General features: G+C 45.5%; 1 protein-coding gene and 1 long non-coding RNA gene across 2 annotated transcripts; one reads left to right on the forward strand and one right to left on the reverse strand.

Moving 5' to 3' along the window:
* Positions 1-8,899: 8,899 nt before the first annotated feature.
* On the forward strand, positions 8,900-21,890 carry VDAC2 (voltage dependent anion channel 2). The gene is made up of 10 exons (XM_004583511.3): positions 8,900-9,265; positions 9,479-9,533; positions 10,363-10,431; positions 11,080-11,129; positions 14,857-15,009; positions 15,101-15,153; positions 15,554-15,781; positions 16,925-17,075; positions 21,119-21,176; positions 21,503-21,890. The coding sequence occupies exons 2-10, from the start codon at positions 9,503-9,505 to the stop codon at positions 21,592-21,594; spliced, it is 885 nt and encodes a 294-aa protein (XP_004583568.1). The 5' UTR covers positions 8,900-9,265; positions 9,479-9,502; the 3' UTR covers positions 21,595-21,890.
* On the reverse strand, positions 17,907-21,503 carry LOC131481645 (uncharacterized). Its single transcript, XR_009246470.1, has 3 exons — positions 21,363-21,503; positions 19,983-20,159; positions 17,907-18,066 (listed from the first exon to the last, which is right to left on the reverse strand). It is a non-coding gene; the product is annotated as an uncharacterized LOC131481645 (long non-coding RNA).
* Positions 21,891-23,329: the final 1,439 nt, after the last annotated feature.

The raw sequence follows: 23,329 nt of genomic DNA on the forward strand, positions 1-23,329 counted from the left end.
TGTTCATTTTTTTTTCCAGAGGTGGTTTGGATGTATATAAACAATTGAAAAATTATTGCTTTTATCTGAAAAAACAGCAGATGATGGTCTGAGTGCTTGGATCCCTGTCACCTGTGTTGAGGAACATTGGAGGGAGTTCCTGGCTCCTACGTGTCTCCCCACCGCTGTCTGTCATTCTGCCTTTCCAATAAATAAATGTTTGAAAAAAAGATGATTTTGAAGAAGCATGAGTCTGTTCTGGATTAAATGCTTTTAGGGTTAGGGTTTCTATAAATCTTAAGGTAAGAGAAATGAAATGAGGATAAAACTGTAGTTGTTAAGTAAAAAACAGCCTTTCCTGTTAACCAGGGTAGAGGGAATTTTCACCATCTTTGTAGCTTTACTGATTTTTACATTTTTATCTGTGTATGTGTGTGTGTTTATTTATTGAAAAGCAGAGAGCCTGATGCGGTAGCCTAGCTGCTGGAGTCCTTGCCTTGCATTCAATGGGATCCCACATTGGTGCCAGTTCTACTCCCAGCAGCTCCACTTCCCATCCGGCTCCCTGCTTGTGGCCTGGGAGGACAGTTGAGGATGGCCCAGAGACTTGGGACCCTGTACCCACGTGGGAGACCTGGGGGAGGTTCCTGGCTCCTGGCTTTGGTCAGCTCAGCTCCAGCCATTGCGTTCACTTGGGGAGTGAATCGTCAGACAGAGGATCTTCCTCTCTGTCTCTCCTCCTCTCTGTGTGTCTGACTTTGTAATAAAAATAATTACATCTTTAGGAAAAAAAGGGTGGGCTGGCATGGTAGCCCATCAGCTAAAGTCCTCATCTTGAACAAGCCAGGATCCCATATGGGTACCAGTTCTAATCCTGGGAGCTCCACTTCCCATCTAGCTTCCTGCTTGTGGCCTGGGAAAGAGTCAAGGATGACCTAAAGCCTTGGGATCCTGCACCCGTGTGGGAGACCTGGAGGAAGTTCCTGGCTCCTGGCTTTGGACTGGCGCAGCACCAGCTGTTGTGCTCACTTGGGGAGTGAATCATTGGATGGAGGATCTTCCTCTCTGTCTCTCTTCCTCTCTCTCTTCCTCTCTGTATATCTAACTTTGCAATAAAAATAAATGTTTAAAAAAAGCCTAAAAATCCATAAAATCACACAATACAAACCCATATCCTGTACTAGCCACTCCACAATACCCTCTTACTGAGATGTACATTTTCCATGATACTTGGTATCTTACTGCAGGAAATTTAATCAAAATATAATTTTGTATGACTCTGGCGTGTCCCTGCTAATCCTTAGTGGGGAGAAGAAACTATAGCAAATAATGGAAAATAGGTAGAAGACAGTGACAGGGAGCACCTACCGCAGCACAGAAGGAAGACCTACAGAAGTGACTGATAATTGGGGCAGAAACTTGAAGTCAGCTTGGAGCCCCAGGGATAACCAGGCACAGAAAAGGAGCAAGTGTACTGACCCTGGGAGCAGCCTCGGCGTGTGCTGCAAACACTGCAGAAATTACTTCAGAGTTTGCCTGGAAACGAACTTAGAGAAGCAGTTAGCGCTCCAGTCTTGCAGGCCTAGCAGATCCTGGTAAGACTAGATTTCTGCTTCAGATGCCATGAAAAACTATTGGGGATTTGTGTACAGGAATGAGTCACATCTCCATTGTGGCCACAGTGAGATTGCACTTGAAAAAAATCTTCCGCCCAGTTCCTGTGTAGGACAACTGTGTGGCCTGGGATCCTATTAGGCCTGGATTTTCGTCAAGCCCTCAGCCTGGAAGAATGGAAGAAATGGAAGCTGCAGCAGAGCTGAAGAAGAGAAAGGCAACATGATCTTAGGAATGTTACATGGGAACAGGGCCATGGTTGGTAACAGAAGCAGAATTTTTACTTTTTCTTCACCAAAGTTCTGACAGGTTGACCTTTGCAGGTGAGCACCAGCAGGGGGTGCCACAAACCTGCAGCAACGGATTTGCCCTTGTCACCTAGTATAGCATAGACCAGGAATGCCTATCTTGAACAAAGTGTGCTTGTACATATCAGAATCACCTGGCTTGTCACAGCAGGCACGTTTGCTAGACCCTACTGGCTTCACAGCTGAGAAGAACTGCATTTGTAGTGGGTCCCTGTGTGATAGGGGGACTTCCACTGGGCCAGTTCTCTAACAGAAGGTGACCCACATCACCTGCCGAACCTCTCAACATCCCTACACCTTGAGACCCCATTCCCCAAACACATTTCAGAACGTGGTGGCAATGTAGGAATCTTCAGTGTCCAAATCAGAGCTTTGCAGCTCCTTTTTCCTTCCTGCTTAGGTGGTTGTGAAACTTGAAGTTGTGAATTGTGATTTCTGTAGGCATCTTGTTAGCTTTTTTGATCCCCATCCCATCTTTTTAGTTTCCAGTTGTACAATTGTACAAATAGAAACATAGTTTGTGGATGTTGCCTATTAACCTTTGACGATGCCAAACTTGTGCATTAGTTCTTTTAGTTCCTGTATCAATTCTTTAGGATTATTTACATAGTTCAGACAATCACATCATTTGTGAATAGGAACTGTTTTATCATTCCCACATGCTGTCTTGAAATGGGCACAGTCACTGAGTCATTAACTGGGACAAAACTAATTTAGCGAAAAGGGGAATTAGCATAGTTTATAACATTTATAAGCAGATTTATTAACCAAAGTACTGTAATATAAGCAAGATAGGTAAACTAGATTGGATACACTCTTGTCTTGTTATTAAAACATTTCTCTTTAGACCTGTACTGAGGAGCAGTTTATTAGCATAGTTCCACTAGATTCCAGAAGGTAATAAAACAATGTTTAAAAATATAATTGTACTTTGTGATGTGGTCAGACCTACTCTTGTCAGCTGGATCTGGTTGTTTTGAATTAACAATACTTCAAGTTTGGGGACTGGAGAGAGCAAAATGATTGATTCAAATAGTGACTTTGTAGCTTGATTCATAAAATGGCTGACGACTCAGAGAAAATGTGTAGTTTGAAGATGAAGGAGGTGTCCCTGGGACACTTTGTCCCCAACGTGTGAACCTTGTGAACTTAGTGGCTTTTACTTGTGGGAGGCTGTGGCAGCAACCCCGAGCCTTCACTGGCATTTTTCTCAACCTTCTTGTCTTCCAGTCCCTCTCCAAGTGCTCCAGGAAAACACCCCATCCGCCCACACACACATAAACGTGGGACTTTCCTGTGACACAGGGCTTTACATGAACGAAACAGAAAGAAGTCATAGGTGACCATGCTGTTGTAACAAAAAGGGAAAAGATCTTGCCACATTGCAGACAGTGGCTTAACGCACTACACCACAATGCCAGCCTCCCGTGTTGTGCTTAATGAGGCTTAAAGAAAGCTGCCGCTGTAAAGGAGCACACAGCACACCTGCCATCTTTTTAGCTTTGTTAGGCAGTTTTAAATTCATGTATTTTTATATGTTTATATAATCTGTACATATGTATTTTACACTTCATTCTGTATTTTGTATGTAATCATTATGTATTTTTTACATAATTACTACTAGAGAAAAAGAGGATATTAGGCATTGTGCCTGTGGTGAGGCTTCTACCTCTGAGAGGAGCTGACATGAGTGTGAGGAGAGCTTCCACTCCCATCAGGGCAGTGTTGGGCTCCTGGGACAGGATGAAACCTTTGAGCTTCCCCAGGGACCAAGGCACAGCTGGGCACATGGGTGGATGATCTAGGACTTCCAGTAGCTTCCTCCTGCAGACACCCCAAACAGGTCACTTTGGAGAGCACCACTGCAGAGCTGTGATTCTCCTGCCAAGTGAGACTCCTTGGGAAAATCCTAACACTTAGGCGACCTGATCCCCTGAACCAAACAAGAAAGCACTAGGCAACAAAATCCAGGTTCTGAATGTCCTAACTGTGTCTCTTCGTTGACACATTGTGTCTCCCCAGCCTTTTCCTTTCCCTTCCTGTGCTTTCATGTCTTTGTCTGTTTGTTGCAATGTACTGGGTTTGTAACTTTCACTGCTAAAAAAAAAAAAATCCTTCAGGTTGTGTGTGTGTGTGTGTGTGTGTGTGTGTGTCTTAAAGATTTATTTTATTTGGGCCCAGCACAATAGCCTAGCGGCTAAAGTCCTCACCTTGCATTTGCTGGGATCCCATATAGGCACTGGTTTTAATCCCGGCAGCCCCACTTCCCATCCAACTCCCTGCTTCTGGCCTAGGAAGGCAGTCAAGGATGGCCCAAAGCATTGGGTCCCTGTACCCACGTGGGAGACCCAGAAGAAGCTCCAGGCTCCTGGCTTTGGATCAGCTCAGCTCCAACCATTGTGGCTGCTTGAAGAGTGAATCAGCAGACAGAAGATCCTCTCTTTCTCTGCTCTTTTCTGTATGTCCAGCTTTCCAATTAAAAAAAAATTATTTATTTGAAAGGCAAAGTTACACAGAAAGATCTTCTGTCTTCTGAATTACTCCCCAAATAATTGCAAAAGCCAAAGCTGGGCCAATCTGGAGCCAGGAGCCAGGCACTTCTTCTGGGTCTCCCATGTGGGTGGGGGAGCCAAGCAGCTAGGTACATTAGCAGGGAGCTGGATAGGAAATGGAACAGTTGATCTTGAGCTGGCACCTATACAGAATGCCAGTACTGCAGGCAGTGGCTTGACTTACTGCACTATAATGCCAGCCTCCTATGTTGTGCTTAACGGGGCTTAAAGAAAGCTGCCTTTGTGAAGAGGCTCAGAGCACGCCTGTCGTCTTTTTAGCTGTTTGTTAGGCAGTTCTAAATTCGTGTTTATTTTTATATATGTTTATATAATCTGTACCTGTATATGTTACTCTTTATTATGTATTCTGTATATAATTATCCACCTGAATCCATGGAGGTGGTCAGGTCCCTTATAGGAATAGTGTAGTATTTGCACATAATGCATGCACATCCTATGTACTTTACATCATCTTGATTACCTATAATCCTTTGTAACAGTGTAAATGCTATGTAAATAGCTTCAATACTGCATTGTTTTGGAATGACATGGAGAAAAAAATGTATGTACATGTTCTATATGGAGGCACTCTTTCCCCCCATTTCCACCTGTGCTTAATTGAATCCATAGCTATGGAACAGTTTGGAGGGCTGGTTACATTTCCCCCACCACTGGCTGACTGCACCTGCCTCTAAGCTCTCCTGTCCTTCTCAGAGATGCCCCTTTTCTTCTACAGATGGCCTCATGCAGTGTTACATCTGAATAAGGCCTGTATCTCAGGTCCTTCAGTAGAGCTCAAAAAGATGAAGTGCAGGTCTGGTGCAACGGTTCAATTGGCTTATCCTCCCCTGCAAGTATCAGGATCCCATATGGGCACCAGTTCTTGTCCTGCCTGTTCGACTTCCCATCCAGCTCCTTGAGTGTGGCCTGGGAAAATAATGGAAAACAGCCGTGTGCCTTGGGACCCAGCAACTTTGTGGGAAGCCTGGAGGAAGGTCAAAACCCTGAGGAAGCTCCTGCCTTCAGATTGGCCTGGTTACAGCCATTGCAGCCATTTGCAAAGTGACCCAGTGGATAGAAAACCCTTCTGTCTCTTCTTTCTGGAAGTCTGCCTTTACAATAAAAATAAATCTTAAAAAACAAAGTTGAAAATCACATTCACCACATGAAGAGTTTATACTGTAATAGAGCAAAGTAGGCGAAACACCATGACTGTAGACAATTAGGCATTCTGCTCAGTGGTTGGAACTTTAACATATCATTTCTTCCTTGTAGGCCTTGAAAGGTAACATCGTGGTTCCTCCTTCTACAGCCTGGTGATGAACTTACTTAAGGTGTTGCTGGTGACAACTGAGATTCAAACCTGAGCCCTTGTGCTCCAGAGTCTGTAAATTTTATGACTGCACTGGGAGATCTTTTGGCTCAGACCACAAAAAGGCAACTGCTGTAAGGGTATTGGGTGGCTCCAGGAGGAGCTGGCTGTGTAAAGACTTAATAACCACAACTGGCTTGGCTATGAGTGCCAGCACAGCACCTTGGAGCCGCAGAGCAGCGGATGCCGAGATGGGATTGGATGTGCATATTTCACTTTCTCTCAGATTCTTAACACATACCACTTGGGCTCTAGAAGTTCCATGTAAGGAAGTGGTTGACCTTGTGTAACTGAGGTCTCTCTGTACATATAAGTTATAGTATTAACTTGAGTGATCTGTGTTCAAGGAATCTGCACTGGCTTAGAAAGTGTAGTCTATATCATGGATGGTTAGAACCTGGTACGTGGATGGCTTCCTCTTGAGGTTTTGGAGTCATGTATTCAAGAGTTGTGTTAATCCAGCGTGGTGTGGAGTGGGTATTGGCACAAGACAATGGCCCTCGAAATCTATCAGCAACCAGTTCTAACAGATCTAAACAGTCCTGGCATTGCCCCCAGTCTCCAAACATATTGCTGTACTTTTGGAGTCTAGGAAAACTCACACTGGTGGGAGGAGTGGTGGGTCACCCAATATCAAACTTGCCACTCTGTCAGAAATAATGGTTCTTTGTTCTGCTGGCTTTCTCATTAGCTTCAATCTGTACTGAGTGTCCGGCGGCTGCCAGCCAAATTGCCCTTGTGACTTCCTAGGCCTTAGAATGTCCCCTGCCTGCCATTCTCAGCCTCCCACACCAATCCCAGAGACACAGGACAGCCACGCAGTAGATTCAGGCAGCCGTGGGATGAGAGTCATGGGACAGGTCACTGGGGATCCAAAAGCCAGCTGCCTCCTTCCTGTAACCATTCTGCAGGCCTAGGCCCTCACCATCAAATGATTAAAACAATTGGCAAATTACAAAATGTCACACATGGGGCCCAGCATGGTAGCCTAGCACCTAAAGTCCTCATCCTGAATACGCCAGGATCCCATAGGGGCACCGGTTCTAATCCTGGCAGCTCCACTTCCCATCCAACTCCCTGCTTGTGGCCTGGGAAAGCAGTCGAGGACGGCCCAAAGCCTTGGGACCCTGTACCCATGTGGGAGACCTGGAAGCAGCTCCTGGCTCCTGGCTGTGGATTGGCTCAGCTCTGGCCATTGTGGCCACTTGGGGAGTGAACCATCGGGCAGAAGCTGTTTCTCTGTCTCTCCTTATCTCTGTATCTCCTTATCTCTGTATATTTGCCTTTCAAATAAATAAATAAATAAAATTTCATATCCCGTTGATGGAAATCAGTGTATAACATAAAGAAAAAAATGAAAACTTTTAACATTGCCAGCAAATATATAATGAATGTAAAATGGCAGTCTTTTTACACTTAAATTTGATATTTAACCATGTACCAGTTACCATATCTTCTCTTCAGATTTAAAAACAGTATGCTAATGTATTTTTTTTTTATTACAAAGTCAGATATACTGAGTGGAGGAGATATAGAGAGGAGTGGAGCTGCCGGGATAAGAACCAGCGGCCATATGGGATCAAGGCGAGGATTTTAGCCACTAGGCCACGCTGCCAAGCCCGCTAATGTATTTTTTAAAGATTTATTTATTTATTTTTTTATTGGAAAGGCAGATATACAGAGAGACAGAGAGGAAGATCTTCTGTCCGATGGTTCACTCCCCAAGTGGCTGCAACGGCTGAGCTGAGCTAATCCGAAGCTAGGAGCCTCCTCCTGGTCTCCCACACGGGTACAGGGTCCCAAAGTCTTGGCCTGTCCTCGACTGCTTTCCCAGGCCATAGGCAGGGAGCTGGCTGGGAAGTGGGGCCGCTGGGATTAGAACCGGCGCCCATGTGGGATCCTGGCGGGTTCAAAGAGAGGACCTGAACCGCTACGTTATCATCCTGGGCCCCAATATGCTGATTTTTAAAAAGAAATTTATCTTCAGAAAGAAGATTTACAGAAATGCGAACATTTTAAAACTGAATCAAGAGATGGGATATCAGTGTGTTACCTCTGCCTTGCAAATAAATAACTTAGACATTACTACAGATTGTTTACAATGTATCTGCTCCTGCAGGCAGTGGAGGGCATTAGCACGGAGTTGGTTTCGTGGAAAGTGGTGTGTTGTGGGGAAGCTGGGACCAGATGTCCGTCGGCCATTAGCCCTGCAGTAGCATCCAACAGCCAGGGCCAGCCAGCTCCCGGTAGAGCCACAGACTGCTGGCTGACTGACCTGTCAGAACTTGAGTGCAGGAATGAATCAGGGCTTCTGGGGCCACATTTCCTACAAGCACAGACTCTCCTCCTGTGCTTTACAACCCGATTGAGCCGTGACTAGGCAGGAATGCTGACCTGGCTAGCCCGGGGAGGGACACGTTAGCTGCGGCTTTAGTGTGAGCTGCGCATTGTGTAAGCCACATAACCAACCTTCTCTTGGCTCCTACAACCTTTAAGGAAATCAGAGGAAGAGACTTGCTCCGCCTATGGTTGCATGGCTATCAAAGTCCACTTCATCTCATTCAAATTTGTCATGTTATGGGTGAGAAAACTCAGGTCTACCTACTACATTACGAGATTGGGACCCTACTTCTGCTCCGTAAGACTTCATTTTTTTTCTGCTTCCCAAGATTTCTGTCACTCTAATCAGAGAACTTGGGTGCAGCAGTAGCGCTCGGTCAGCACGAGGCCCCTCATCTGCGCAGACTTCTCTTCCCAAAGCACACAGAGCTTAGCGAGTGAAAGCGTCGGGTCGGGGCCGAGCTCCACACGGTCCCGGAGAGCCCCAGGCCACCCGCGGCAGGCGGGAGCCGGAGGGGGCGAGGGGCTGCAGGCGCCGTCCCCGCGGCCCGCTTGTCTCTCAGGGGCCGCACGAGCGCAAGGCGGTCAGACCCGTACCAACGCCGAGCCCGGACCCCAGAGGTGTACGTGCCCACAGCGGCGCACGCCCGCCGCCCCGCCCCGCCGTGACGCGCCCGCGAAGCCCCGCCCCGTCCCCGCCCGCCGGGGCCCCGCGGCACAGCCCCGCCCTCCTCGCCTCTAGGGTGCCCTGGTCGCTGCCTGACCCGAGCGAGGACCGACGGGCCGGGCCCGCGGGGCTCCCGCCGACCGATAGCAGCAGCCCACCGCGGCTGGCGGGAGGAACTGCGGCTCCAAAGGCCGCTCCGGAGTGGGTCGGAGCGGGCGGCCGGCGGCGCCGCGGACACAGGCGCGGCGGACAGCCGCAGGGGCCGCGGCGGGGTCCTGGCTGCGGGAGGACGAGGTTGCGGCGGGCGGAACGGTGTCTCCTTCACTTCGCCCTCCAGCCGCGAAGCTGCAGCCCGGTCCCCGAGCGAGCCGCGCCGCCTCAGCTGGGAGCCCCGCAGCGGCAGCAGCCCCTTCCCCCGTCAGAAGACCACCAGGTACCGGGCCCGTACTCGCTGCCCGCCGGGCAGGGGCTGAGACCGCGGCAGCCCAGCCCGGGAAGGCCTGAGTGGCTTCGGGGTCGGCCCCGAGTCCCTAAGATGGCCGCGCTGCCCTGCGGGCCCTCGCCCCTCCGTGTCCGAGACTCCCCGCGGGTCCTGTGACCGGTCAGGACGCCCCGTTGACCGTACCCCCTCTTGTCCCTCCCGCAGATCACCACTTCCCGCTGCCTCGCCATGGCGACCTACGGACAGGGCTGCCCGCGGCGTAAGTAGAGCAGGGCTGTCCGCGGCGCCGCCTGGCACAGCTCCCTTCCCCTCCGGTCGGCCCCTGGGGCTGTGGGGCGGGGGCCGGGCCCCGGGAGCTCTGCCTTCCCCTTCCGCTTTTGGATGCTCCTTGGACGAGAAGTCCACAGCACAGGGCCGTGGGTTTGTCGGATCCCGCCCGAGGAGGCTCGGGGCAGCCGTGTTTTGAATTTTTTGAGCGGGGTAGTCCCCCCTGAGCGAACCCAAGGTCATTGCATGTGCCCGGAAGGGCGTGGACGGCCTCTGGAATGAATGGGCCGGTGGCGGGAGAGCCCGGCCGGCTCAGCCCTGAGGCCGCGTGGCCAGGAGCCCTGGTGTCTGGTGCATGCGGACGTGTGGGTGAAGTGGAGATGGCTGGCCTTTCCCCCCAAGTCCCCTTTCCTTCCGCCTCCAGTGTGGTGTTGGCTTTGACCTCTGGGGGAGGTGTGCCTGTGCTGACCTGGGCATGTCCCAGCGATTTGGCTTACAGCTACACACGTACTGTATGCTTTGAGCCTGTTTGATCTCAGATCGCGAGAATGTAGACTCTGAATTTAGCAATAGATGGTGTTTCGTTGTTTTGGGAAGGAATTTCCCAACTTCGTATATCCGCTTCCCCTTGGTTATCCGTTTTAGGAATAAGCTTTGTGGGCCATCTCTGCTCCACGGCAGAGTTCTGCTGCCAAGCCTGGTGTCCTCAGGAACGGGTTTTCACCAAGCCGGATGGCTTGACTCTATTAAGGTCAATGCTGGGTTGTTGGATGGAGTGTGGCTGAGCCTAAATGTTAACCCCGGGATCTTTTCCCTACCAGCAATGTGTATTCCTCCGTCCTACGCTGATCTGGGCAAAGCTGCCAGAGACATTTTCAACAAAGGATTTGGTAAGAATTCTTTATTTATTTATCTTTAGTTTTACCTCTCAAATGAAAAAGTGTTGGAATTACGAAAAAAAATGAAGTGGTTTCTTCAGCTGTCAACAGCTTGCTGCATTAATTATTTTATTAGATACATCCTCCTTAGCTTCAATTTCCCACGATTTTTCTGAATTGTAGTTCTAAGAAGCAGCTTGTTTTAATTCCTTCAGTGATAGCTTAGTCTTTGGTTGAGTGGAGTTATGAAGTGTTGTCAAAGGGTGGTGGGCTGTTTCAGGTAAACTTGAGGTTTCTTCAGGTGAATTTTGTTAATACTTGCTCTCCATTTTAGGTTAGGATATCCGTCTGAGTATAAGCTCTGAATGTCATGATGTTAGTGGCTGTTGTGAGATTTAAATCAAATTGGTTTTCTAACCTGAAATTCAGTTAAAAATTGTTTGATGGTGGATTTTCTTGTGTCAATACAAAACACTTGGCAAAAGCAGTACAGAGCTATTCTGTCCTTTGTGAATTTACATGCAACAAATTGTGTTTAGGTGTGGTTTTTCATATTTTTAAAATCCCCTTCTCAGTGTTTGTTTTCCCGCAAGTATTGTGAAGTCTTGGTGTGCATCTAGTATTCAGAGTGATCATCTTGGTGTCTTTCTCTGCTTGCAGGTTTTGGGTTGGTGAAGCTGGATGTGAAGACCAAGTCCTGCAGTGGTGTGGTGAGTGTTAGCTCTCATGGAGTTCTTGTGAGCCTAGTTGTGTGTGATTTTTCCAACCCGCAAGATGATCCTCACTGCACAATGTCTACTTTACCTTTGGAGAGATGGACGTTAGTTTAAGCAGTCTGTGTAATGTACATGTGCTAGCAGTCCTGCACGGGGAAGGTCTGCATTTTGTGAATTTAGGAAGTTGTGAAAGAGGTTAGTGTTTTAAAACTGAGTGTTTTGATTCTTCCTAATGAATTTCTCCTACAAAGGGGATAAAATAAAATTTAATGTTTTAAATTTTTAGATTGGTTTGGGGTGAATGTAATGTGTTTATCAGAATGCTTTCTTGTTTTTTAGAAATTGTTGCTGTATTGGTTAAAAGTGTTTTTTTTTTTAAAAAAGGTTTATTTAGTTTATTACAAAGTCAAATATACAGAGACGAGAGATAGAGAGGAAGATCTTCTGTCTGATGGTTCACTCCCCAAGTGAGCGCAACGGCGGTGCTGTGCCAATCTGAAGTCGGGAACCTGAAACCTTCTCCAGGTCTCCCACGTGGGTGCAGGGTCCCAAGGCATTGGGCTGTCCTCGACTGCTTTCCCAGGCCACAAGCAGGGAGCTGGATGGGAAGTGGAGCTGCCGGGATTAGAACCGGCTCCCATATGGGATCCTGGCGTGTTCAAGGCGAGGACTTTAGCCACTAGCCATGCCGCCGGGCCCAAAAGTAGTTTTTATTAAAACTAATGTTATAGCCTTATACTGGCTAGACTTGCTGAGTTGTAGGATTTTTATTGAACATTGTCATTTCTGCTTTTTGGTCAAAGGATACCCAAGAGTTAAGTTAGGGTTGAGTGACTGTGTTTGATCAAGTTAACGGGTTATGGAACAGTGGTTTAGTGCTTTTTTTGTATTATTCTGTCTGTTGAGGCTTCTTAAACACTGTGTATTTGATGAAATATATAAGGTCTTGTGTTTAAGAAGCTTGCTTTCTAATTAGAAAAAAGAAGCTCCAAACTAGGCTTAGTCAAATAATTGCATCAACTGTGATTTTTGGTTTGTGATCTGAAATCTGTTGGGAAGAAAGTGCTTCTTGTGGATGAGGTTGGGGAGAATTTTATGAAAAGTGGGAATCTTTTTTTTTTATTATTATTCATTAATTACATTGTATTATATGTCACAGTTTCATAGGTACTGGGATTCTCCCCACCCCTCCCCAAACCCTCCCACCATGGTGGATTCCTCCACCTTGTTGCATAACCACAGTTCAAGTTCAGTTGAGATTCCCTCATTGCAAGCATATACCAAACATAGAGTCCAGCATCTTATTGTCCAGTCAAGTTCAATGGCTTCTTAGGTATACCCTCTCTGGTCTGAAGACAGAGCCAGCAGAGTATCATCCCGATCAATTAAAAGCTCCAACATACCATCAGTAAAAATTTACATCATTATGGAATTAATTGACATAGTAATGAGTAACCAATATGTTAAAAATAAATGCTAGTTCTTAACCACCTTCTGTGACCACCTCATTGACATTTCAATTTTAGTTTATACACAACATATAACATACATAACATAACATGCTATATATAACATCATATCATCTTAAATTAAGGCGAACATAGGACTAATGTAAGTACTCCCGAAGACACCAGTAATATTTGACATAAATTATGGAGGTGCTTATTTCACCCCAGAAGGTAGAAGGCAAAATCTGTGGTGCTGAGTGAAGGGGGTGGGTTCCCCCGGTGATGTCCTGGAGCTCATTTCCTGGTTTTACAGGGTGACACAACTTTGTTGAGGGGCCCCAGCTTTGGGGGCTGTTCATCCCAGGGCTTTATTGACAGCAGTGGGTGGGGCTTGAAAGTTTATTCATTGGTGTCGCTGAGGATTAAAAATAGCTGCTCATATACACAAGCCGCTTCAAACTGCCTGCTACAAGAATGTGCCCCAGTGTTTGTAGTGCTTTTCTTTCGTAGAGCACATGAAAATGTGCAGTCTTTGCTGTCATTTACGTTTAGTTTCCCTGCAGTACCTTTGTTCATTGCTTTGAGGCAGTAGATTCCCCCAAAATGGTTTCCTTGCTGAACCCCAAACTGGACACCAGAGCTCCTTATTTTATATCCATTGTTTGTTCCTAACATAAGCTAGTGGTTTTTAGTGAATGTTGAGTGCCTAATTTTGATTTGAAAGCATCTGATTTCAGAAGATTGTAAAACTTCAGGATTTGAGTTTTTTAATTCAAGCTTTTTTTTTTTTACTGTATAGTTAACACAAGTTTTTTTCTTTTCCTTTCTCTCTCTTTTTTTTTTTCCTTTCATGAAGAACACTGGCCTTTGCCACATGGTAGTTTTTGATAGCTCCTTACTTGGAAGGTATCACAGTTTCTGATGGAAGTCTCGATTATATTAGATCAACTGTGCTCAGATGGGGCTTCCATTGGGTCGATGCAGAGCCACCAATGGTAGACAAATTGTGAATCAGAAACTTTAAAGAACATTTTAATGTTTCAACTTGGAAGATTTCAGTTGCCTGACTATTTATAGAGCTATGTAAGATTATTAGATTTTAAAAAATTTTTAGGTAGCTCTTCATGGTATTTGTTTTCAGGGGTGTGTTGTTGGGGATCAGGCAGATAATTATACTTGGAATGAACGTGGTTATAAAGGTACTTCACGTTCTTCCTTCTGTTTGATTATTTTTTGTAGTGATATCTGCTAACATAATGAAGATTACATAGATATAAACCATCTATACTTTTTTTTTTTTTTTAAGAAAAAGAATGTTGAAGATGGTTAGAAATTTGGGAGTGAACCAGTAGATGGAAGATCTTTCTATCTCCTGAAAATCTGCCTTTCCAATAAGAAAAAAAATCTTTTAAAAAAAAAAAAAAAAGGCTGGTGGCTGAGCATTCCCCCTTCTCCACACAGGTAGTAGGGGTCCAGTCAGGTGGGCCTGCGCACTGCTGTCCAGGTGTGCATTGGCAGGCGTTTGGGATCAGGAGCTAGAGCTGTATCCAGCCCGTGTGCTCCAGCGTCGCGCCTGGCTTAGCTGCCGTGCTGACTGCGGACCGCTACCCCCACTGCTTTTGAGTCCCAGATTGCTTTAACAGGTGACTTTTTTTTTTTTTTTTTTAAGATTTATTTGTTTTTATCATAAAGTCAGATATACTGAGAGAAGGAGAGACAAAGATCTTCTGTCCGATGAATCACTCCCCAAGTGACCGTAACAGCAGGTACTGCGCCGATCCAAAGCCAGTAGCCAGGAGCTCTTCCAGGTCTCCCACGCAGGTGCAGGGTCCCAAGGCCATTTGGGCTGTCCTCGACTGCTTTCCCAGGCCACAACCAGGGAGTTGGATGGGAAGTGGGGCTGCCAGGATTAGAACCGGTGTCCATATAGGATCTCGGTGTGTTCAAGGTGAGGACTTAAGCTGCTAGGCCACCGCGCCGGGCCCAACAGGTGACTCCTTACAAGGTGGACAGCTTGTTACTCACTGAAGAATTAGCTAGAGGTTAACTTACGGTAGGTTGGTTGGATATGTTAGCTGTAATATGGCATTCGGTTATTTGCAAGCCAGTGTGTCACTCTTGTGTGTACTTACACAGCAGCATGGTACGGAGGGTTGTGAGTGTTCAGACGCTAGGAAAAGAGTTAGTGAAATCATAAATGTGTGTGTAAGTTAGGCAGTAGATTCCTCTAGGCTTTTGGGAAGATTTGTGAAGATATTTTATTGTCTTGATAGGAATTCTCAACGTCTGGTTCATCGAATACAGATACTGGTAAAGTTACTGGGACCTTGGAGACCAAATATAAATGGTGTGAGTATGGCCTGACTTTCACAGAAAAATGGAACACTGATAACACCCTGGGAACAGAAATTGCAATTGAAGACCAGGTAACATTTCAACAACGTGGTTTGTTATTTTTAGTTTTGTATTTTGAAAAGGATATAAAAGTTGAATATAAATTTATTTCTTTCAATATAGATTTGTCAAGGCTTGAAACTGACGTTTGATACTACCTTTTCACCGAACACAGGGTAAACATGGCTCTTTTTTCTGTTATGTTTCAGAGCATTCCTCATTTGTGTGTTTAGGGAAAGATACACATTCACTGTTTGAGAGCCTGCTTAGCTGCCTTGTAGAGGATGTCCCTGCTTTTGGGACACTGGTGGCGTTATTGGCATGCCTTCAAATATTTGCTTCTTTTCATTGTGTAATTAACATGTTTCTAAGAGGCTTTGTGACTGCCAGTTCTGTGAGCAGTCTTCTGTGATGACAGTGGTCCAGTTACCCCAGGTGCCCTGTTTAGTTCAGCTCTGTGATTGGGTAGTTTATTGCTGTATGTTAAGAATTTGTTTTATGCCTTCTTTGCAAAAGTTAACATGTGTAAATCTTTTTCTAGTGTCAGTTCATAAACTGCTCTGTTTTATCCTCCAGAAAGAAGAGTGGTAAAATCAAGTCCTCTTACAAGAGGGAGTGTATAAACCTTGGTTGTGATGTTGACTTTGATTTTGCTGGCCCTGCAATCCATGGCTCAGCCGTCTTTGGTTACGAGGGCTGGCTTGCTGGGTACCAGATGACCTTTGACAGTGCCAAATCAAAGCTGACGAGGAATAATTTTGCAGTGGGCTACAGGACTGGGGACTTCCAGCTACACACTAATGTGTAAGTGTTTTTATTCTAGGCTATTGTAATGTAGACCTATAGAGAATAGTTTTTTTTTTCCAAGATTTATTTTATTACAAAGTCAGATATACAGAGAGGAGGAGAGACAGAGAGGAAGATCTTCCGTCCGATGATTCACTCCCCAAGTGAGCCGCAACGGCTGCAGGTGCTGCGCCGATCCGAAGCTGGGAACCAGGAACCTCTTCCAGGTTTCCCACACGGGTGCAGGGTCCCAAAGCATTGGGCCGTCCTCGACTGCTTTCCCAGGCCACAAGCAGGGAGCTGGATGGGAAGTGGAGCTGCCGGGATTAGAACCGGCTCCCATATGGGATCCCAGGACATTCAAGGCGAGCACTTTAGCCGCTAGGCCACGCTGCCGGGCCCCAGAGAATAGTTTTAATGTCACCTGTCACCTACTAATCTAAATTTAACCTAAAGATATTAACAATTATATACGTATTTCCTCTTGGCCATCTTTAAGGTACCCCTCAAAAACACAGTTTAAAAAAAGTCACATTTGGTGCTAAGACATTAAATGTTCATGTAGAACTCTGTTTTCTGAAAAAGCAGTAAAAACTGGCAGGCGGCTATGAGTTCATTCGGCGCATTTATTTGATTTAATGACCTGTGGTTTATAGGCTGCTGATTATCTAAAATATATGGTATTTCAACCTAACTTACAGTAGATAGGTATGTGGAAAGGGGTTAAAAAGTCTCCATTATAAAACTAATGTAACAAATGCAAAGGAGAAAAGCAACATTTCCCATGGATAAACTGTTACTGTCTGGTTTGTGTGTGTGTGTGTTCAAGTATACATACAACACATATGCCAAAACTTGTCTTCACAACCTTTTCCCCCTTTTCAATACATACTACTATAGTATTATCTATTTTACAGCATGATTTATAGTTGTGTGGTGACTTCTGGATGGTTGTGCTGATTTATTTGACCACTTCCTGTGTTGGAAATAAGTTGAGGAAAAGATGTCTTAAATTTGTTTTTGTTTTTTTAATTTAAAACAAATTAACTTTATGGTTTTGATAGAAAAGTTAAGACCTTACATGAGTCATAGAATGCTTCAGTAATAACTTGAGGTATTCCATGGCCTATTCTAGATTTACTAATGTAAAATATCTTACAGCAATGATGGGACAGAATTTGGAGGATCAATTTATCAGAAAGTATGTGAGGATCTTGACACTTCAGTAAACCTTGCTTGGACATCAGGTACCAACTGTACTCGCTTTGGCATTGCAGCTAAGTATCAGCTGGACCCCACTGCCTCCATTTCGGTGAGTGCTTGCTTGTCTGTGTATCTTTTGGGTCTGCTGAACTGTTGGAAGTTTGAACTCTGATTCACAGAATCCCCAGTTTGCTTTTGGATTAGAATTTATAATGCTGCTTTTTCTTTTTTAGAAAAATAATATTTATTTATTTGAAAGGCAGAGTTAGACAGTCTTCTGACTGCTGGTGCACTCCTCAAATGGGCACAACAGTTACAGCTAGGCCGGTCCAAAGCCAGGAACCAGGAGTTTCTTCTTAGCCTCACATTTGGGCCATCTTCCATTGCTTTTCTCAGGCGCAACAACTGGGAGCGTTATTGGAAGTGGAGTGGTTGGGATTCAAACGAGTGCTCCTACAAGTGCCAGCCAGCACTGCAGGCGGTAGCTTTGCATGATACGCCCCTGCTGGCCCCAGTGCTGCTGCTTCTGTGAAGACGTTCTTAGAGATTTGATTCCCAAGCAGTAGGCCACAGGAGTTTAAGGTTTCTGGATAAGTATTGATAACCCTACCCCCCAAGGCTATCTGCACAGGATAGCCAGGGTTTTGGACCCTGAGCAGTTCTGTTTTGAGGAATAATATTACCTAAATTACTACTTTAATCTCTTTTTATGATTTATGGAATATTTAGTCCGAGAAGATCGTGGGTGCATGATCTTCATTTGGCAGGTGGAGAGAGAAAGCTTGGGGAGAGCAGGGACTTTGACTACTGCTTGTGAGGCAGAGGGAGCACACAGAATCGGGCCTGTCCTCCCTGGGTTTGCCTTGTCTGGGGTGACAGTTTATCTGCTTTGCCAGGAACTGTCTTCAGGCTGGTCGCCTACCTCTTTCCCAGTCCAGGCATGCTGGCAAAGTTGACCATACTAGTCTCGTCCTACATTCTTGCTGCTGTTTATTCCTCAGTCGTAAAGGATTAAGGCTGTAGAAGGGCTGGCTTTAATTTCAGACAGGTCAGCAGCTGTTCTTGTGTGTCAGTTCCTTCCAGGCCAGGAACTGTATGTACTGGGAGTGAAAGAAAGCCAAAGCATCCATGGGTTATTTCTGTAACATAAAGTACTCTTCAGCTGAGAACAATAAGTGTTGATAAGCAATTAAGGTTTTGCTACTTATCCATTTTTTTTTATTTAAAGATTTATTTATTTTTTTATTACAAAGTCAGATATACACAGAGGAGGAGAGACAGAGAGGAAGATCTTCCATCCGATGTTTCACTCCCCAAGTGTGCCGCAACGGGCCGGTATGCGCCGATCCGATGCCGGGAACCAGGAACCTCTTCCAGGTCTCCCACGCGGGTGCAGTGTCCCAAAGCATTGGGCCGTCCTCGACTGCTTTCCCAGGCCACAAGCAGGGAGCTGGATGGGAAGTGGAGCTGCCAGGATTAGAACCGGCGCCCATATGGGATCCCGGTGCGTTCAAGGCGAGGACTTTAGCCGCTAGGCCACGCCGCCGGGCCCGTGTATTTTATTTTTTAATTGGAAAGACACATACAGAGAGGAGAGACAGAGGAAGATCTTCACCCACTGTTTCGCTCCACAAGTGGTTGCTCGGTCCTAAGGCTTTGGGCCATCCTTAACTGCTTTCCCAGGCCACAAGCAGTGAGCTGGATGGGAAGTGGAGCAGCTGCCTATATGGGATCCTGGCAGATGCAAGGGGAGGATTGAGCTACTAGGCTACTGCACCAGGCCCTGCTTGTTGAGATTGATCTCAGGCACAATTGTAACCATAAAGAACAGAAAGTACCCAGAACATTGCATCACCTAGACATCTGTCCAGATTTTTAAGGCGGTGGACACTACAGGTGCCTGTTGTCTCAGTGGGATCCATGATCCACCGTTTGGTGCATCTGGTCACTGTTCATTTGGAGAGTCGAGGAGAAAGGTGATGTAGCACTTCTGCTTGTAATCATTACAGCCTAAGACGTCCAGTAGTCTTTAGTCCTTGAGAGGGACTTGAGGAAGCTACCCAGGATTACTGAAAGTTTCCTCCTACCACATGAGATACTCTCAGTTTTCTGATGTTGTCCCTTGGGTTCAGTAGAAACACTGCACAGTGCTATGGAACCACTTGATGGAGTCCAGGTTTCTCTAATCTCTTAGCTAAGGCGGGAGCTGCAGACTCGCCGCTGACAAGAATGAAGCAAGTGGGTGGGCGAAGCTGTGCGGTGCAAGAACGGACTCCTAGGAGGGCTGCAGCAGCTCCTGACGGTCAGCCAGCTGCTCTGGGCAATGTTGCTGATGGGTAGGACTGCGTGCACGCACACGTGCGTGTGTGTGTGTGTGTGTAGCTGAGCCAGCCACCGTGGAGTTGGATGATGAAACAGGAAACAAGAGGCTAAACTAACGACATCACTTGGGACCCGAAAAGCTTAGCAAATTATCCCTTGGACCATGAGCCACATATTCCCCCTGAGACGTATACATTTTTCTTTTTCCAGCAAAATTTTGTTGGATCTATGATAGAGAAATGAACTGAGATGTATATGTGGAGGTTTTATTTACTGTGTTAGATATCTGAAGACCTGCAGCAGATTTAAATTCCAGCTCATAAATTTTTAAAGGAATGTGAAATTATCAAAATGTTTATGAATCAAGTTTTCATTACTGTATGGTGGGTGGATGAGGCTGTCCATTGTACCATTTCTTTGGATTCTCAGGCATGGTTTCGCAGTGCAAGAACTCTGTAACATTAATAAACTCAATAAAACTAAATATATGAGTTGTTAAAAAAAAAAAAGAAAGTACCCAGAACACTTTTTCCATTGGTAAAGTGGTGATTGACTTATTTTTCTCTGCTGTTTCTAGCAATAAAAACCTCAGGTTTGTACAGCACACTATTCTGATAACTAAGTGGCTATTTTCTTGAAATATACGTCATCTTTCTATTTAAAAAAAGTATTTTTATTGGAAGGGTAGATTTACAGAGAGCAGGAAAGACAGAGAAAGGTATTTCATCCGTTGGTTCATTGCCCAAGTGGCTGCAACAACCGGAGCTGAGCAGATCTGAAGTTAGGAGCTGCTTCCAGATCTCCCCTGTATGTGCAGGGTCCCAAGGACTTGGTCTGCCCTCCACTGCTTTGCCAGGCCACAAACAGGGAGCTGGAAGGGAAATGGAACCTGGACATGAAGCTGCATCCATGTGGAATGCTGGTGGAAAATTAGCCAATTGCACCAGGCCTGGTACCTCACACTTAATGCCAGCCAGTAGAAGTGTCTCCCAGCTACCTACTGGTAGTTCATAGTTTAAAACGTGAAGGCAGCATGGGATCCATTTGCTGTTGTAAGATCACTAAATGTTTTTCACTGGATTGTACTATCTGACCTATAACATTAGATTACTTCTACATCTTTTTTTACTCTTAGAGGCTGTTTGATAACTCTACTGTTAGCTTCAGAATGCTGAAGAGCAGAGTCACTTGACTAAGCAGCCAGGTCATGGAGATAGGGGTAACATATCCCCTTTTATAACCAGAAGTCTCTGGTGTGACATGATGGTGTTTTTGGTGATAGGAAACGAAGTTAGAAGATTATATTTACCGTTGTTTTTTTGTGCAGAGTTTCTGCTAACCCATAAAGGTCTTTGATTAAATGGTAAAATATTGGGATTATGCAAGGATGACAGGGCCTGGATTGTTACATAGTTATTGATGAATACTCCAGCACAGTGTGGCAGCCCAAGGGAGTGGTGAGGACGTTTGTCATCTGGTGGTAGTGTTCCTGGTGTTCTGTCTGGGGACAGCTCTAATTAAAAAATTGTGCTGTGTGAGACTGGAGTGATTGTGCTGTGTGCTGGATGGACAGTTTGGGATCAGTGGCCCCATCCCACTGTATGTAAAGAATGGTGCTTAATCATCCTTTGTGGCAATTCTATTGTGAATTGAATTCATGAGATTCGGTGGCACCTGCTTTTTGTTTGGCTTAATATTTGACACTAAATTTTGCTGTCATGTGAATTTTAAAAACTGAACAGTTTATTTTATAATTACATGATAGGAAAGTCTACAAGGACTTAGTCTCTTCAAAAAAAAATTAATTGTCATTTTGGAATTTTATTTTAGGCAAAAGTCAACAATTCTAGTTTAATTGGAGTGGGCTACACTCAGACTCTGAGGCCTGGTAAGTGCTTTTGATGAAATAGGATTGTTTTGATGTTTTCAAATGACACACCTTATTTTGTAGACCTTTCAACCATATAGAAATATATCATATCATATCATATCATATCATATCATATCATATCATATCATATCATATATTTGGGACTTAAATTACCACTAACATTTTTATGCTCGTAGTACCCACCTTAGGGTAGTTGGTGCTTCAGATTCTTCGCAGTGCCCTCTGGTGGCTGTCACTGGTTGGTCAGCGGAAGAAGGCAGGCTGTGGGGGGATTCGGATTCTGAATGAGGTCTGTCTCATCCTGCTGTGTGCTTGGTTTACAGGAGTGAAGCTCACACTGTCTGCTCTGGTCGATGGGAAGAGCATCAATGCCGGAGGCCATAAACTTGGGCTAGCCCTGGAGTTGGAGGCTTAATGCAGCTGAAAGGAACCTCTGGGAATGGATAGCAGAAGATTTGGCCTTAATATATTTCCAATGTGACCAGCAGGCTTTTCTCCCCCCAGGAAGGTGATCAAAACAAAGGATGATCTAAACAAGAGCTGTATTTGAAATATTTAGACAGTTACTTGTTAGCTGGTGTCTAGTTGAGTTGGTTATCTGTAGTTACCAGCACTGCAGTGGTGCAGTCACCTATACATTATTTAAATGTATTTAACTGTTAAATGCGCTACCCACCAATAATGAAATAGACCTTTATGAAAACTGTGCAATTGTGTGCATGTTTGTTTTTATGTTCCTTTTAACATTGAGTATTGCCATTGAATGAGATGGATCAGTGGATGTTTTAAGATGAGGTTAAACTTTTTATGTTAAATCCACCCATCATTAGAATTACTTTTGGTATCCCAGAACGTTACAAATTATGAATAAAACAAGTGTACATAATTAATGGCTCTAAGTGTTTGCAGTTAAGAATCTGCCAGGTAGGATCAGATCTGTTTCCCTGGTATCTAACACTTTATTTTCTGGTGAGCGTTTTGCTCTTTACCAAAATTTGTGTCACAAAGTCCTGTGTGTCCCTAGAATAATTTCGTGAGTTTTTAAAGAGTATAATAAAATAAGAAAATACACGCTTTTACATTCTTCAGTTTCTAAGTTTTGTATAATCCCAGGAAGAAAGAAAGGGTTGCTGCTGACATGTCCCTTACCCTTGCATTGCTGCAGAAAATGAACCAGCCGAATTCTGGTGCAGTGGGAAGTGAAGGCTGCAGACCACGTCAGCAACTAAGTGTGGAGGGCGGGGTCGGGCTGTGTGGGCCTCAGCCTCTGCGCATGGATGATGGGTGTTGCTGAGTGATTTGCATAAAGAGCAGATTTTCTTGTGGCAAGAGTTTGACAGCTGTGATCTATGGTTAGAGAAGGTAGCAGTAGATCTTGCTGTACAGCCTAAAGGCTCAGAGAATAGGATAGAAAATGGGAAACCTTCAGCTTCATTTGGCCTCTAGTTCCTGACTCTGGTCCCTGCCCCCATGAGGGAGACCTCAGGCATGCAGGATTCCCGGAGCTGTTGGGATGGCCATGTGAGTGGCAAACAGCTTCTTTGGGTACCTGCTGCAGACACACATCGGTTCATGGATGCAACTTTATAGTCATCCAGCCCAAGTCTGGGCTGTTGTTAGATGAAAGCAGCCCTTGGTCGCAGGATGCATAACATGAGTGCGAAGCAAACCACGCAACTCTGAAACCCAAGGCTGTGGGTAGTGGCTGATGGAGCTCATGTGGCCACAAGACCTGCCAGCCCCTGTCGTGCCCTGAGCAGTCCACTGCTGCCCCTTGCTAATTGGCTTCCTGTGCTGTGACTGGAGGTCATCTCCCTCACTGGAGGTAGCCTGAGTGTCCAGTGGGTCAAGGGCCTGACCAGTTGGCTGTGTTCCCCAGTGTACATTCCCGTATGTGTGCTTTTTATGACTACGGTCTGGGCTCTGAGAGTGGTCCAGGATGCTGGGTACTTGCCAGCAACCGGGCGACATGACTTTGGGCTTGTTCTTCAGCATCATCCAGGTACATTTACACCAGCCAGACCTTGCCAGGTGACCAGGGAAAACCTCCAATGTGATGGGCATCTGTGGGGTCAGAGTCCAGTGAAGGAAGCAAAACACGGTTGAAATACGCTGAAGAAAGCTGGGCTCCTTGGCTGGAAATCCTCCAG

Source organism: Ochotona princeps, chromosome 13 (assembly GCF_030435755.1).
Source record: "Ochotona princeps isolate mOchPri1 chromosome 13, mOchPri1.hap1, whole genome shotgun sequence".
NCBI classification, from domain to species: domain Eukaryota; kingdom Metazoa; phylum Chordata; class Mammalia; order Lagomorpha; family Ochotonidae; genus Ochotona; species Ochotona princeps.

Bases quoted from the DNA above. Each gene is read 5' to 3' on its own strand.
- VDAC2 (XM_004583511.3), top strand. From the start codon at position 9,503: ATGGCGACCTACGGACAGGGCTGCCCGCGGC. The intron at 10,432-11,079 runs GTAAGAATTCTT...CTCTGCTTGCAG, and splicing joins CATTTTCAACAAAGGATTTG to GTTTTGGGTTGGTGAAGCTG. The intron at 21,177-21,502 runs GTAAGTGCTTTT...CTTGGTTTACAG, and splicing joins CACTCAGACTCTGAGGCCTG to GAGTGAAGCTCACACTGTCT.